Source organism: Typopeltis vanoorti, chromosome 3 (assembly GCF_054136105.1).
Source record: "Typopeltis vanoorti isolate ZY-2024b chromosome 3, IOZ_Tvanoo_1.0, whole genome shotgun sequence".
Lineage (NCBI taxonomy): Eukaryota > Metazoa > Arthropoda > Arachnida > Uropygi > Thelyphonidae > Typopeltis > Typopeltis vanoorti.
In genome coordinates, this window is record NC_143551.1 from 162,603,546 (window position 1) to 162,620,636 (window position 17,091).

Below are 17,091 nucleotides of genomic sequence, written 5' to 3' on the forward strand. Positions count from 1 at the left end.
CTTATTTCAACACAAGCCAAATATTGTATTATAGTTTAAACAGTAAGTTATGCAGTATCACTATATGCAGTTAACTACTGCATTGAGTAGTTGTCCTCGGTTATCCTCCGTTGTATACCGCAGGCACTCCTTACATATTTTGCAGTATACATGTTATAACACACACATATATATTTCTTTTTGCTTCCTCATTATTCTGAAGGTAAAAAGGCTAAACAAGGTAGGTGTAAAATGAATGAATGAATGATGGCCTTAAGCATGAAATCTCGAAGAAGAATGCACTTTGGATGCAGTGCAAGATGAATAATGATAATCAGTTACATGGAGAGTATAAAGAACAGGCTAGAGAGTTGCTCAGTAAGGACAACAAATGTGTAGTATGAGCAGAAATTGGCAAACCAGGTAAAGAAAAATCCTATAGAGTTTTTTAGATATGTGGCAAGTAGAAGGAAGAGTGATTATGGTGAGATGATGTCAATAGATGAAAATGGCAGAAAGGTAACTGCTGCAGAAGACGTGTTAAGGTATTCAGTGATCAATTTATAACGGTATTTCATCCTCATCAAGGTGAAATCATGAGAAACGTTAAGTGTAGAGTACATAGGAAAGAATGGCTTAATTGTGAGTGAGCAAGTGGTATTTGAGGAAATAAATATCCTTGATGTCAACAACGTGATAGTATTTGATGACACATCACCACACATCTTAAGGGAATGTTCCAGGGACTTATGTACTATAACAAGGTGACAAATGTCTTGGACAAGGGAGATGCATATACAGCAGTATACCTAGATTTTGCAAAAGCTTTTGATGGACTTCCACACATCAAGCTGTTAAATAAATTGAAATGAATCAGATTGGATGACAGACTTCTGAGTTGGATTAGTGACTGGCTGTCAGTTAGGTATCAGAAAGTTGTGTATCCTGAAAGAGGACAGTCACTAGCAGTGTACTGGAGAGGTCAGTTTGTTCATTTTATATATTAGTGATACTGGGATGGGTTTAACTGGTGATACACAGCTGTTTGCAGATGATGCAAATTTGGGGAGAATAATGTACAGTCAAACAGACAGATGTTATGTACTTACAGGAGGACTTGAATAGATTGCATGAATTGGTAGGTAAGTGGAACTGAAACTGTCAGTTCAATGTTGCAAAGTGTGATGTTTTGAAAATTGGTAAGCAACAATGGGATGCAAAGTATACACTTGGCAAGGGAAACTTTAAAGGAGGTAGAGGAGATTACAGGCTGGGAGTGGTGGTGGACAAGGACCTGAATTCAGAGTCCACCTTGCATAAGTTGTGAAGATGTCACATAGGATAATGGCAATGATGCACAGAATCCTGACATGCTGTAATAAAGAGGTTATAGTGCCATTGTGTAAGGCCTTGATCATAAGGCCTCATGTGGATTATTGTTCACAGATTTAGTTACCAGGTTTCATGGTGATGAAGATATGTTAGAAAGGGCCCAGAGGAGGTGGCACAAAGGTGGGCAGTGGTGATTAGAATGTGGAGTATGAGGACAGATTGAGAGAATATAACTTTCTAAGCCTCATGAATAAGAGGCAGATATGATTGAGGCATATTCTCCCATCCTCCTGTCCATGAGACATTGCAATTTACATTCTCTTAATCTGTCCTCATACTTCATATTCCAAAGACCACCTTTGTTTTCCGTGTCAGGTTGACATGGAAGAGGGGGGTAGAACAAGAGGTCATTCCTGGAAACTGTATAAAGAGGGTGTGAACAGAGGATTGGTTCTTTGCATGGATACTGGGTGAATGAGCCTTGTGTGCAATAGGTATACTTCCTACAATGAGTCTGACTCCAAGGAGATCAAATCCACAAGCACAAATTCACAAAATTATGCATAATTTTTGCTGCTGATGTTTGTTTTGAACTGAAGTACTAGTTTTCACTTGACATTCAAACATATCAAATTCTCACTTTTTACTTAGAAATTATATACTAAGAAGTGATAAAAACACTTCCCAAAATTTTATTTTGAATCATTTTGTGAGATATCTTTCTGACATGTAACCATTAAAATTGTATTCATTATAACATTATGGAGACAATTACCATGTTAGAGTAATAACTTCAATTTAATCTTCTTTTTCTGCAGCTTTTCCCACTTAGGAACGCTGTTTGTGGTGAGTCTCCTCCACAACCTCCTGTCTTGGGCTGTAGCCACATCCAAGTTCTTCATCCTCAAGTCCTCCACCACCATCTCCCTCCATCTCTTCTTTGGCTCTCCATGTTCCTCCTCCCCTGCACATCCATCTGCATGACCTTTCTTCGCACATACTCTTCCTCCCTCCTCATCACATGACCAATCCATCTCAACCTTCCCTCCTGTATCTTTGCTCCTAAGTTTATAACTTTCACCATTACAAACTTAGAAGCAAAGTCATTTCTCAGACGATCCTTTCTGTTTACACTGCACATCTACCTAAGCATTCTCAACTCTGCTACCTCCATCATGCTGATGTTATATTTCCTCAGGGCCACAGTTTCCATAGCATACGTCATAGCTGGTCTCACTACTGTCGTGTAGATTCCTTTTAGATTGATCGGCACCCTCTTATTGCATAGCACTCCAGCCATCTCTCTCCAGTTCCACCATCCTGCTTGTATCTTGCATCCCACTTCCTTCTCAGCCTCACTATCCTCTTTCATTGTTGAACCTAAGTATCTAAAGTCACTGACCTTCCTGATGACATTTCCTTGCAGCTCCAGATCTGTCTCCTGGCTGCCATCCACTTTGCAACACACAAATACTCTGTCTTACTTCTGCTCAGTCTCATACCTCTCTCTTCCAGTACTTTCCTCCAACTTTCCAGTTTAGCTGCCACTTCTTCTCTTGATTCTGCACACAGCACGATGTCATCTGCATACAACATAGTCCAAGGCGCATCTTCTTCGCCACCTCCATCACAATATTAAACAGGAACGGACTTAATGCTGACCCTTGATGCAAGCCAACTGTCACTGGAAAACTTTCTGTCTCTCCAGGCAGATTCGAACTCTTGTCTTCACATTTCTGTACATCTCCTGCACCAACCTGACATATTTCTCTGGTACCTTCTTCTCCCTCAGACACCTCCAGACTTCTTGCCTTGGCACTCTATCATACGCTTTCTCCAGATGAATAAATACCAGATGTGGTTCCCGTTGCTTCTCTCGAAACTTTTCCATCATCTGTCATAACCCAAAGATAGCATCTGTCATCGATCGACCAGGCATTAAACCAAATTGCTCCTTTGCAATCTCCACCTCCTTCCTCCATCAAGAACCCTCTCTAGGATTTTCATTGTGTGGGACATCAACTTTATTCCTCTGTTATTCTTATTCTTGGTCATCCCCTTTACTCTTGTAGATGGGGACAAGAGTATTTTCCCTCCATTCCGGCAGGTATATTTTCCCGTTGACAAACTTTTATTAACGGGTCCCACAGCAGATCAATTCCTTCTTCCCCCAGTGCCTTCCATGCCTCCACTGGGATCCTGTCAAGACCCACCAATTTTCCATTCTTCATCCTCTTTATGGCTTCCTTCACTTCCACTCTACTAATGTTCTGCACCATCCCCTCATAAGGCTCCCCATTTTCTCTCTGAGTCCTTGCATTTTATTCATTCAAAAGTCCTTTAAAGTATATTCTCCATCTGTTTCTTATATCCACATCCCTCCATAATACTCTTCCTTCAGCATCTTTGATCTGCCTCACATGTAAGATGTCTTTTGCTGCTTTATTTCTACATTTCGCTAGTTGGTAAAGCTTTCTCTGTGCTTCCTTTGTTTCTAATTGATCATAAAGGTCTTGATATGCGATGGTCTTCACCTGTGCAACAACTCTCTTGGGTTCTCACCTTTTCTCTGTGTACTCCCCTCTGTCCTCTTCCACTCTTGACTCATCTCACTTCTGCTTTGCCTTCCTCTTAGCCGTCACTGCTTCTTGTACATTATTATTCCACCACCAACCCTCTTTCTGCTCTCTAATCTTTCCGGATGTTTCACCAAGCACCTCAATTGCACAGCTTAGAATTACTTTTGAATTATGTCTCCACCAGTCTTGTACACTTTCTAGTCCATCCGAAATTCTCTCTAACACCTTCTCCCTAAAATGGTTCCTTACACTCTTCTTTTAAGCAAAACCACTTAATTTTCTTCCTCCCATGGCTTCCAAAGGTTCTTATCTTCGATTTGATCTGTTGGGAATAACTTCAATTTAATAAAAACCAAAATAATTGCATGATGTTTCGACCTTTATGTCAGTGTCATCATGTCAAAATACTGGCCTGGCTTCTTCAGGAAAAAAAGAAATGAAAAGAAACCTACATCGAAGCTAGAGTCCTGTTATCTGTTTGACTAGAGATTACTCAGATAATTAAAACAATGCTTTTTGTTTTAATTAATATTAGTGGTGGGTAATACACCTCCAAATCAAAATAATTAGAATAATTACAGAAAATGTACTGAATGATTTGCAATTTCTACTATGCAATTCTAATTTATTGCATAGTAGAAAGATAATAATGTAATATAAATTATAAGAAAACTGTTATTTGAAAACATTCACAAAATTAGAATAATTTTTAATGTGTTTCAAAATATTAGAATAATGCACAAAATTACAATCAAAGGGAAACAACATGATAATTAGTAGTACTTTCTTGCATCCCCCTTAGCCTTTACGACCATTTGTAAACAGTTGGGCATATTTAGTAGTTCACAGTCTTTTTTATCAAAGCATGCTCCTATGGTCTGCAGACTAGAAACAAGTTCATTTTTGTCTCTTGTGGCAATTTCCTGAAGACATTTCATAATTCTACACAAACTCTTAATGGGGTTTCAAGCTGGTGAGTTTGCTGGTCAAGGAATTACATTGATTTGCCTTTCTTTGAGCCATCTAGCAGCGGTCTTGGAAGTGTGACAAGAGGCTGAATCTTGCTGAAAATGGAAATCACCATCACATTAATCTTCCAATTCCAGTAACATAAAGTACTTAAGAATTTCTTGGTACATTTTGGAATTGACTCTTTTGTGCACAATACACAACTTACCTGAACCCTCTGCAGTCATACAAGCTCATACATGACAGAGGGTGCAAATTTCACTGAACATTTCATGCGTTCTTTACAAATGCTTCTTGCTTAAGATGCCAAACATGTATCCTTGATGACCATGAGACACACACACACACAAACATACTTTCATCGCTAGCAAGCACCTTTTTGTAGTCCTCTTGAACCCACAACAGTCTTTGCTTACACAATTGTACTCTAGCTTCCTTTTGCTTGAAAGTCATAAATGGCTTCATCTTAGGCACACGTGATTTAAAACCTAATTTGTGAAGTCGTCCCAATGTTGTTGATTTAGATTCATCTACTCCTAGTTCTTTTCCTCTCCTGTGAAAATTCCTTGGACTTCGGAAGTGGTTTTTCTTCACAATATTCTTCAATCTCCTCTCTCATCTCTTGATGTAGTTATTACCTTTTGACTGCTATTGCAGGGATCATTTTGAAAACTCCTGTTATTAGAATACTGTCTCAATGTTCTACTCACATTTGCTTGAGTACATTTCATTTCCTTAGCTATAAACTTTTGAGTTTGACCTTCTTTGTGTAGAGACACCATGCAAAACTTCTTAGCTTCCAGTATATCACTCGTTTGACCCATGTTTAGCAAATGATTAACTGAAATCCAAGCACAAATGATTCCTCACACACGAGTCAGTCTCACAGCTACTGAAATATATGCTATTTCTATGCTCTCCTCAAAGCCAATCAGAAAAATTTTGACACTTAATATTTTGAACCACGTTAAAAATTATTCTAATTTTGTGAATGTTTTCAGCTAACAGTTTTCTTATAATTTATATTACATTTTTATGTGTTTTCATGGTTATATAATCCACAAAGTACGTAGATTTAGATGATGCTAATTAATATTTGATAATAATTATTTTCTATGCAATAAATTAGAATTCCAAATCATTGAACACATTTTCTTTGATTATTCTAATTTTTTTATTTAGAGGTGTACATGAAATTAGAAATGAAATTATTTCTTAGAATACTGAGATGAGGATTTGCTAGAGAACTTGTAACATAAGTAATATGGATTAATGTGTCCCATCCACATTCTTGGGATTTTTAAGTGACCATTATTGTTTAGATTAGGATGGTTGATCACAATTTCACAGGGCTTCATTAAACTTGCATCGACATCAAGTTTTAGTACAATGTAAGGAACAGGTTCCTTCTCGTCAGTTCAGTGTAGAACAGTTCACATTCTGATCAAGAATGTGGTCAGAGTCCTGATTTACCCTAATCGTTTTAATTTTATGTGTCATTTGCTTTCTTTTTTCCAGATTGGAATCATGCATCCTTTTAACCCATATATGGTAATTTGGAGCGATGCACTTGGCCCACCCTAGGATATATTGGATTCAGTACATCCCAGGGTGGGGTAGGATAAAGAGATCCTTTTCGGAGTTATTTTCAATTTTGTACAAGGTTTAAAGGCATCATTAGAGTTAAAATTGTGTACAATTGTTTTCGTTTTTTTCTGACATCAGTTTAATATATGAAATGGCTATGGTTTACTGTAATCTATATTATTTCCATTTTTAGATGCAGTTTTTAGAAGAATTTTATTGATAGTTTTGCTATTGTTATTGTTTAGAAATGTATTGCTAATAATTTGCAATTCTTAAGAGCTTTGTCATTATGGCAAATTATTATTTCGCTGATTTTGAGGGTGTTAATGATTCGAAGTTTTGCGAAGTGTCGTGATAACAGTTTACATATATGTATATGTCTGTATTGGCCAGTATATGTGGGCTTGTAGTAGAGTTAAGGATAGACTGTTTGAGAGAAGATGTGCGACAAGTGTATCCAGCAATGGAAACAAGTTCTGATTTTCCATTTCATTGGATGCATCGAATTATACGCATTTGTGTTGTTTGTTTGTTCAAGTGTCTGAGGAAGGTGTTTAAAGGAGATTACTGTAAAACCATTACTGTAGCCGTTCCAGAAAAAGATTAAAATAAATAAATAAATAAATAAATAAATGCTACTCAATTACGACCTTAATACTACCTTTAAACCCTGTACAGAATTGAACAATTCAAGTCCAAGGATTCTCCCACTCCACAGCCCATCCTAGGGTGTACCAAATCCAGCACACTTTATATTGGTGAAACAGGATGCACAATTCCAATCAAAAAAAAAAAAAAAAAAATCCACAGAGGATATATGAAATTTAACAATTATGGTAAATTGGGCCTCTCTGATCACACTCTTAACACTACACTACACTGAATTGTTTGGAAAGACACCCATTTGTTACATCATTCTAAAACTTGGTAAAATGCAAATTTAGGGAAGCCTGCAAAATTTTACTCAGCCATCCTAATCTAAACAATAATGGTCATCCCCAAATCCCAAGAATATGGATGTCACACATTCAGCCCACATTACTTCTGTTTCAGGTTCTCCAGCAAACCCTCACTTCAGTACTCTAGGCAATAATTTCAGCTCATATTTCATCTATTGGCCACCTCAAATACATTTTGTGTTTTAATTATCTCTTAGTAATTTCTAGTCAAATCAATAACACGACTAGCTTTGATGTAGATTTTTTCCCACCAGCGATTAGGCTAGTACTGTTAATGGTTACCAAATCAGAAGTATTTTAGCACACTTAAGTATATACAACTAGACAAGATAATGTATCTTGTCTAGTTATATGTATTGCATTCCAGATGATGACCTCGATATGAAGGTTGAAACATTTCACAAATAATGTATCTTGTCTAGTTGTATGTATTGCATTCCAGATGGTGACCTCGATATGAAGGTTGAAACATTTCACAGTGAGTGCTACTGCAGGAACTTCATCACTATGTGTCTGCAATTCTTCACAGCAAAACAGTGACAAAAGACTGATAAGCATTAAATCTTAATGCATATTGAAATATTTTTTGCTTTACAAAATAGAGTTTTTGAAAAGAATTAGAAATCAAATGAATAATAGTGCAACTGACTATTGGATTGGCACATTGATTTGTCATTTTACTTCCCTGTTGGTAATTGGCTAGAAGCTTGTATGTTGCAGGCCATTTTTAATAATTTTGTTTCACTTTTAAATATAAAGGTGTTCTTTCTCAAAGATAAACAGATAGTGTTAATAAGTGAACAGATACAAGTATAAATTTTTACACAACCATAAAGAGGTAACAAAAGGACCTTCTCTAGAACTAAATAAAATCATTAAAAAGCTGGAATGAATGAACACTGACAGCCAACTGCTTTTATGTGATAAAATATTTACTTGATAAACTATTGTTTTAAATTCAGTTTTGTAATAATTTTATCAAAATTAACTAAAAATTAACTTCACTGTTTATTTTGCTTAGATTTTCCTCGTGTCAAGCATTTATTCAAATGCTGAGAGAAGTAAATGATATGGCAGGACAGCATGAAGTAATAGCAGAAAATTTATCACTTCATGTTGTTAAAGAAATTGGAATGCTTATCAAAGAGTTGAAAGAAGAACGCAAAAAGGTAATTTTCTGTTTTTTATTGCTATATTATTGGAACTAGTTATTAGTTTTTGGATTAGATGGATGAGTGGTGCCATGGAAAATGGAATACTCTGTTCATGACGAATGATATACAACAGACCTGTAGTTGTAGCTGTAAAGATACAAAGCTATAATTATATCACAAGCAAAAGAAAAACTTAACTCTGACATCACTTCTACTAATAAATGGATTATGAATATTTCCGATCTCCCTTTATCCGACACCGAAACCAGTGCATTAGCAAAAGGCCTTGATTTTGCAGTTATTCCTACACGTATTCCATATCTTGAATTTTTACATAATATAGAACGCAATCTGTCAGGACTCTCTAGTGACGATGCTAACAAACTTCGTTTTGAAGTTGCGACTTCGTTATTTAATGCAACTTATCAAATGCTGAAATCAAAGGGCTAATTTCTTTAAGAAGAGATAATAACATATCTATTTCTAGGGCCGATTAAAGGAAAAGCTATTGTAATCATGAATAAGACTGACTATGAGACAAAAGTATCCAGCCTTTTCGAAGACACCTCTACTTACCAAATAATCACGCATAATCCTACAAATTCACAAATTAAGCAATTAAATAAATTACTCGATGAGGTTATCAGTTGGGACTCAAATTATGTGGATAACTTACACACCTACTTTGGAAGAATTCCCCACCTATATGGACTCCCGAAAACCCATAAAGAAGGCTATCCTGTGTGACTTATCGTGAATTGCATTGATTCTCCTACCTATCGAATTGCAAAAGTCTTGTCACATTCTTTAAGTGCTCTCACTGGACATTCCAGATCCTACATAAAAATTCAACACATTTTCTTGAAAAAATCAAGGATATAAAAATCAGTCTTGAGTTGCTAGTCAGTTTCAACATTGTTTCTCTGTTTACCAATATTCCATTAGCCGACACAATCAAATTATTATATAAAGATTACCCTTCAGATATCGCAAAGATTTTCGAATTTGTTATCCATTCAGGTTATTTTAGCTGGAAAAACTAGATCTACAAACAAGTTGAAGGTACTGCCATGGGCAGCCCTCTGTCTCCGCCTTTGGCAAACTACTTTTTGAAACAATTCGAAGACACTATGTTTTCATCCATTCATCCTCAACCATCTCTTTGGTATTGTTATGTCGATGATGTTTTCGCTATTTGGTCACATACTGAAGATGAGCTTTCCACTTTTCTACAACAGATATATAGCCTTCACCCACATATTCAATTCACCATGGAAAAAGAAAATTCTGGTGCTTTACCGTTTTTGGACATCCTCCTTACTCGAACTTCTTCTGGTACCTTATCTACAAGTGCCTTTCGAAAGCCCACATTTACTAGCAGATATATTCATAAAAAGTCTGCTCACGACACATCTCAAAAATTTGGCATTCTTAAATCTCTAATTAATAGAGCACATAAAGTTTGCTCTTCTCCAGTAATCTTACAACAAGAACTTTCCATCATTAAAAAGTTAATGGAATCAAATAATTACAACCTTAATCAAATCCAACATATAATCGAATCATGTTCCAATACCTAAGGTTTCTTCAACAGTTCAGAGTTCCAATCCCTTACATTCCAGGAATCTCAGAACCTATAGGTAGAATTTTTAAAAAGTACCAATTGATTCCCACATATGTTTCTATCAACAAAATTTTCTCTTTATTGCCTTCTACAAAAGATAAAGTGTCATCTCTATCTTTAATAAATTTAGTTTAATCCTTTATCTAAGTGTGTGCAAACAAAGTTTGCACCTGAAAGTATCTTCAGGACTGGGATAAAGTGGTACAACACTGGGCGACTCCTTGCAAAGGTGGAGCAAGCTACCAACAATTCTATCTCAGTATCTCCCATAATGCAAAACACATCTCCTTGCAGATATGTATAGTGTTATGCATTAAGGAAAGGGCCACTACCCAGACTAGTTTCGACCTTTATTGAGGTCTCTTCAGTGGGAGCCAGGCCCAAGCATTAGCAAGGTCATCTCCTCCTATAGGAGCTGCCAAACGGTGTACCACTTTATCCCAGTCCTTAAGATATTTTCAGGTGCTTGCACACACTTGGATAAAGGATTAAACTGAATTTATTATAGTCTGACTAAGTGAAAAATAAACTTTCAACATCTTTCTCTAAATCCAGAGTAATTTAATAAAAAGGTGGCACACCGTTTGGCAGCTCCTTATAGGAGGAGATGACCTTGCTAATGCTTCTGCCTTGGTATCTCCACTTGGGCCTGGCTCCCACTGAAGAGACCTCAATAAAGGTCGAAACTAGTCTGGGTAGTGGCCCTTTCCTTAATGCATAACATTATACATATCCGCAAGGAGATGTGTTTTGCATTATGGGAGATATCAAGATAGGAGTGTTGGTAACTTGCTCCACCTTTGCAAGGAGTCGTCCGGTGTTGTACCACTTTACTCCAGTCCTGAAGATACTTTCGGGTGCAAACTTTGTTTGCACACACTTGGATAAAGGATTAAACTAAATTTATTATAGTCTGACCAAGTGGAAAATAAACTTTCAATATCTCTATCTTTGGCTGGCATTTACCAAATACCATGTGAATGCGGTGTTTCTTATTTTGGACAAACTGGCCGTTCTGTGGAAAAAAGAATTAAAGAACATCAATATTATATTGAATACAATAAACCTCAGAAGTCTGGTCTAGCACAAGTATTAACACTACTTATAATATCCAGTGGGATAAAGCTATTCTCCTCCATAGATGCAGGTTCAAATATGAACTCCTTTTTAAAGAATGTTGTGAAGCTATTTTACACTGACTGAATTTAAACCGAAATGATTCTCTCTCTCTCTCTCTCTCTCGAATATCTGGGAGACTTTTATTTTATGTAATCAATAAAAAAAATTATCTTAAATATTAATTAATTATTAATTTCTATAATTTCCTAACACTTGGCAACAATTGTATTTTAATAGGTGATCCACCGAATGATCTTTACTTGTATTCCATTCCTATAACTGTTTGTGTGACACTGAAGATGTACTATTAGTTTTAGTATGAAATATCTTTACCTTATTAATTAAAAGTTATTACTGTGGTCTTACGTGCTCTTTTAATAATTATACTATGCCACAGGTACCTCTAAAAATAAGAATACAACAGACCTGGAAAGTGGTCCAAATTTCTCAATGCCTAATATTATATGAGTAGGTAAAGAGAATTAGATTATGACATAATAATATATGCTGCTTGGAAAGAAGTCAACGGACACCCTTATGGGCAAGGTGCATTTGAAATGGAATGAGTCACCTGTTTGTAGCTGGTATAAATTGGAGGAATATGATGCTCCTAAGTCAGTGCAATTGTGTCTGGGTGAAATGGCTGCGAGAAGAGAACTCACAACATGGAAACCCATGTTGTGAGCCTCGTTCTGAATGTTTTTATGCAGAAAGGTATTCCAGTTGAAGCTCGGAACTCTGCATTCCACATATCAGCCAACACATGGCAGTTTTTACATAATATACTTTGTAGCATCCTACGGTCACATTTGGTGAGTTGTCCACTGTGGTAGCACTTGCAGTTGACTCCGTGCACTTCTGTCTCAGTATGGTATTACTGATTGTTGACATGGAATGACCTAATTTGTCAACAGTTTGCTGAACAGATAAGCTCGCAACATCCTAGTACAAAGAGGCCTTGACATGTGGCAGTCATTATGCCTGCCATTAAAAGACACTGTGTGCATTAAACACATATTGTATCAGATGATACTATACTCAGCGTCAGAGGCTTGTATTGTACTGTTTGTTTTTGTTTGACGTTTTTTGATGTCTCTGCTTTTATGTTAGTCAAGTTATTCCAGTGAAGTGATAAATCAATATTTTAGCACAATAATAATTTTAGTACAGTAATAAGAATTCATGTTGCCTAATGTTTTAAAGAATGGTAAATAAAGGATGTTAATTTCCCCCAGTTGATTATTTTTACAAATTAGTCTTCAGATGTTATCTTTCCTTGACTGTACCACTTGTATATCAGTCAGAAGCAATAACTCTGATTAAAAAGAGTAAAGTTTGATTGCTATATGAGATGCTAGGAATTTTTATAAGAGCAAAACAGACATGGTGCATTTGCTTCATGGCCTTTGTTGCTTTGGCACAATGTGAACAACACAATTCAGCTAATGCGCTGTTGGTTAACTTCACATCTGCATGTTATTATTTGCATTTATTTATTTTTTTGTTTTATGTGAATTTCACCCTCAACAGGTTGTAAATCTATAGAACAATAATACAGGGGTGGGCTAAGAATCCACCCCCCCTATTTTTAAATTCTTTTTAATATATTTTGTATTTTTTATTCATTTTTGTCTAATCTGCAAGCCAAACAAGGAATTTTTTGAAGCCACTTATGAAAGCCTCCAGTAAACAATGTGGTCTCACACCGAGTGATGCAATTCATGTCCCACCAAAAGACATTCACAAACATCTATGCCAACAGTGGAATTTGAACCACTTTCTTAATCAGGTTAGCAATTAAATCCCAGGATTCACATTGGCTGTCCAAATGAATATGATTCCTATAGTCCTTCTCCTTAAGCTTGTTTGTATTCATTGTGCTCACATTGACAAGATGTACCATTTGCTTTCTACTCATCATGGGGAAATATCTGTCCTGTTCTTTTACTAATTATGCCCTTACTCAGCGTGAAAGATAACACTTTGTTTTCTGTCTTCTGTTGAAAGATTTGTTTTCTATCACAGATATGGGGATAATATGTGTCACAGGTCCCCATTTCCTTTATATCAGTCTACTTATCAGAGCCTGAAAATAGAGCCAAACTTTTCAGCCAGTGTGTCACTGGCGGAAAAGTTTGGCTCTATAGATATACATCAAAGATGTGGCCAATACCTGGATGTCCAGCAGTAAGATAGAAGGATGTTGATGTACTGGAAATCAACATCCTTCTATCTTGTATAACTGGGGAACAAATATGTTCCCCAGTTATACAAGAAACTATTCACTGGGATAACCAAGACTTTTTTTTTTTCTTCGTCTTATCTTGCACCAAGGTTTAGTAGATCTATTGGGAGTATCAATTTCTCTCCCTCTCCTTTCACATGTGCATGCGTGCGTGCACACACACAAATTATTTTATAATTTCAGACTTAGCATTATATTTTATAAATAAAAAAATCATTATGAGTTAGTCTTCTTTTGGATTTTTTTAATGACAGAAGTATAAATTGAATTCATGTTGTGAATTAATTTTATGACAAATGTAAGCATCCATGTCTTAGTTTGTTAGAAGTAGATTAGAAAAGAGGGAAATGGCTTTAAGTCAAGGTCAGCAAGTATGCAATAGCATACAGAATTGACTGCTATGGAAGAATTATTTCATGGTACACACTATTGTTTGTACCTTTGTTCTCTAATCCCCCCTGACACACACACACATAATGTTGTGTCATAAGTGACCTTGGGCAGAGCAGATTTGAAAAGAAATCTTTCATACATTGAAGTCAAAGCATACAAAATTTGAAAGGAATAGTATGTGAAGAACCATTATCCCACCCCCCCCTCCCACACACACAAAGGACAACATATAAAAACGGATTCAAACAGTAATGAGAGAAAAAGAAGAAAGAAAGAAGAGACTTTAAAGAGTCATTAAAGTGAAAATACAGAAAACAACATTTGTGTTTTGCAGTGTTATGAGAATAACTAGTGTAAAATTGATATTGTTTTCTAAGAGCTGTAAATTAAGGAAATACAGTAGTCCCCCACCTTATCCGCAGAGGATACGTCCCAAGACTCCCAGTGGATGCCTGAAACGGCAGATAGTACCGAACCCTATATGTACTATGCTTTCTTTCTTTCTTTTTTTTTTTTTTTTTTCTATACATAGAAATCTATGATAAAATTTAATTTATAAATTAGGTACAGTAAGAGATGAACAATAACTAATAATAAAATAAAACAATTGTAACAATATATTGTAATAAAAGTTATGTAAATGTGAATGGAATCTTAGCAACCTCAGCAAACGTTTTTTTTTTCCTTTCCTTATGAAGTTGGAATTGTCACATTTTTACTTAAAGGAAACACTTTATGGCTTCTCTTTGGCATATCTGAATTGCCAGCATCACTACCTACTCTTGTGCTTTGGGACCATTGTTAAGTAAAATAAGGGTTACTTGAACACAAGCACTATGATACTGCAACAGTTGATCTGATATCTGCGACTACTACTAAAGTGACTAACGGGCAGGTACTGTATACAGTGCAGCATGGATACACTGGACAAAGGGTTGATTCATGTCCCAGACAGGGGATGGTATGAGATTTCAACATGCTACTTAGAACGGTGCACAATTTAAAACTTATGAATTGTTTATTTCTGGAATTTTCCATTTGTATTTTCAGACTGGGGTTGACTGCGGAAGTCGTGGGGGGGGGGGGACTGTATATAAAATTTGTATAGATAAGGTGGAAATCCAGAATTCTTTATCCATAGGGTACACGTCAGTAATATAAAGATGATGACACTTTATCCATAAAGTATCACCATGTCAGAATACTTGGTGATACTACATGAAAGTTTACGTTATTACCAACTTTCTATCAACAATTTTTGTCCAAATTATTCTTATGTCAGGACTCCAATATTGTTTTAGAAGACCAAAATATAAGATATTTCAGTCCTTTAAGGCATGTATCAATCCACCTGTATCTTGGTCTTCTGGGTCTTTTTCCCACCATTCTATCATCTAGTGCCTGATTTGTTAACCTTTCCTTTCTCAGTTTTAAGTAATTACACTACCTGACATTTGCTCTGCTCACACATTTCTGAATGCTAACAATGAGCTCTTTCCTAATATAGTCATTTTTAATGATTCTGATAATTCCATCTATTCACTTTTTTGATTTTTCTCAGAGATCTTATATCTGTAATGTAGTTTATGATCAGATGTTTACTTCTAAGCAAGCTCTAAGATCAATAAGTTAAAATTGGTCTGAGTATTGTCTAGAATATTATCTTATATATAGTAGCTACTTTAAAGACTAATTTCTCTGTAAAAACAGCTCACATATTGACTACATTTTGACTAGAAGAAAACATCTTAAGGTTGTGACAAATTGTAAAGTAATTCCAACAGATCAAGTAGCACAACAACACCGACTGCTGTGCGCATACTTTAAAATAAGATCGAAGATAAGAACTTCTGGTTGCCATGGGATGAAGACAATTAAGTGGTTTCGCTTAAAAGAGGAGAGTGTGAGGAATCGTTTTAGGGAGAGAGTGTTAGAGAGGATTTCGGATGGACTGGAAAGTGTACAAGATTGGTGGAAACATAATTCAAAAGTAATCCTGAGCTGTGCATTCGAGGTGCTTGGTGAGACATCTGGAAAGATTAGAGAGCAGAAGGAGGGTTGGTGGTGGAATAATGATGTACAAGTGACAGTGACAGCTAAGAGGAAGCAGAAGTGGGATGAGTCAAGAGTGGAAGAGGACAGAGAGGTGTACAAAGAGAAAGCAAGAAGCCAAGAGAGTTGTGGCACAGGCGAAGGCCATGGCATATCAAGATCTGTATGATCAATTAGAAACAAAGGAAGGACAGAGAAAAATTTACCAACTAGCGAAATGTAGAAATAAAGCAGCTAAGGACATCTTACATGTGAGGCAGATCAAAGATGCTGAAGGAAGAGTATTATGGAGGGGTGTGGACATAAGAAACAGATGGAAAATATACTTTGAGGGACTTTTGAATGAGGAAAATGCAAGGACTCACAGAGGAGATGGGCAGCCTTCTGAGGGGATGGTGCAGAACATCAGTAGAATGGAAGTGACGGAGGCCATGAAGAGGATGAGGAATGGAAAAGCGGTGGGCCCCGACAGAATTCCAGTGGAGGCATGGAAGGCACTGGGGGGAAGAGGGAATTGACTTGCTGTGGGACCTGTTCATGAAAGTTTGCCAACAGGAAAATATACCCGAGGAATGGAGGAGAGTACTCTTGTTCCCATCTACAAGGGTAAAGGGGATGCACAAAACTGTAAAAATTACAGAGGAATAAAGTTGATGTCCCATACAATGAAGATCCTAGAAAGGGTTCTTGATGGTAGATTGAGGGAGGAGGTGGAGATTGCAAAGGAACAATTTCGCTTCATGCCTGGTAGATCAACAACAGATGCTATCTTTGGGTTACGACAGATGATGGAAAAATATCGAGAGAAACCAAGGGGGCTACATCTGGTATTTATTGATCTGGAGAAAGCATACGATAGAGTGTCAAGGCAAGAAGTCTGGAGGTGTCTGAGGGAGAAGAAGGTGCCGGGGAAATATGTCAGGTTGGTGCGGGAAATGTACAGAAATGTGAAGACAAGTGTTCGGACCTGTTTGGGACAGACAGAAAGTTTTCAAGTAACAGTTGGCTTGCATCAAGGGCCAGCATTAAGTCCGTTTCTGTTTAATATTGTGATGGAGGTGGTAACAGAGGAGGTGAGAGAAGATGCGCCTTGGACAAT

General features: G+C 36.6%; 1 protein-coding gene across 1 annotated transcript in view; it reads left to right on the top strand.

Moving 5' to 3' along the window:
• LOC150108715 (formin-binding protein 1-like) overlaps positions 1–17,091 on the top strand; it is a 455,638-nt gene that overhangs the window by 103,868 nt on the left and 334,679 nt on the right. Inside the window, exon 4 of the mRNA XM_090416173.1 lies at positions 8,427–8,574. Coding sequence (XP_090272299.1) covers positions 8,427–8,574 — 148 coding nt within the window. The remainder of the gene's footprint in view (positions 1–8,426; positions 8,575–17,091) is intronic.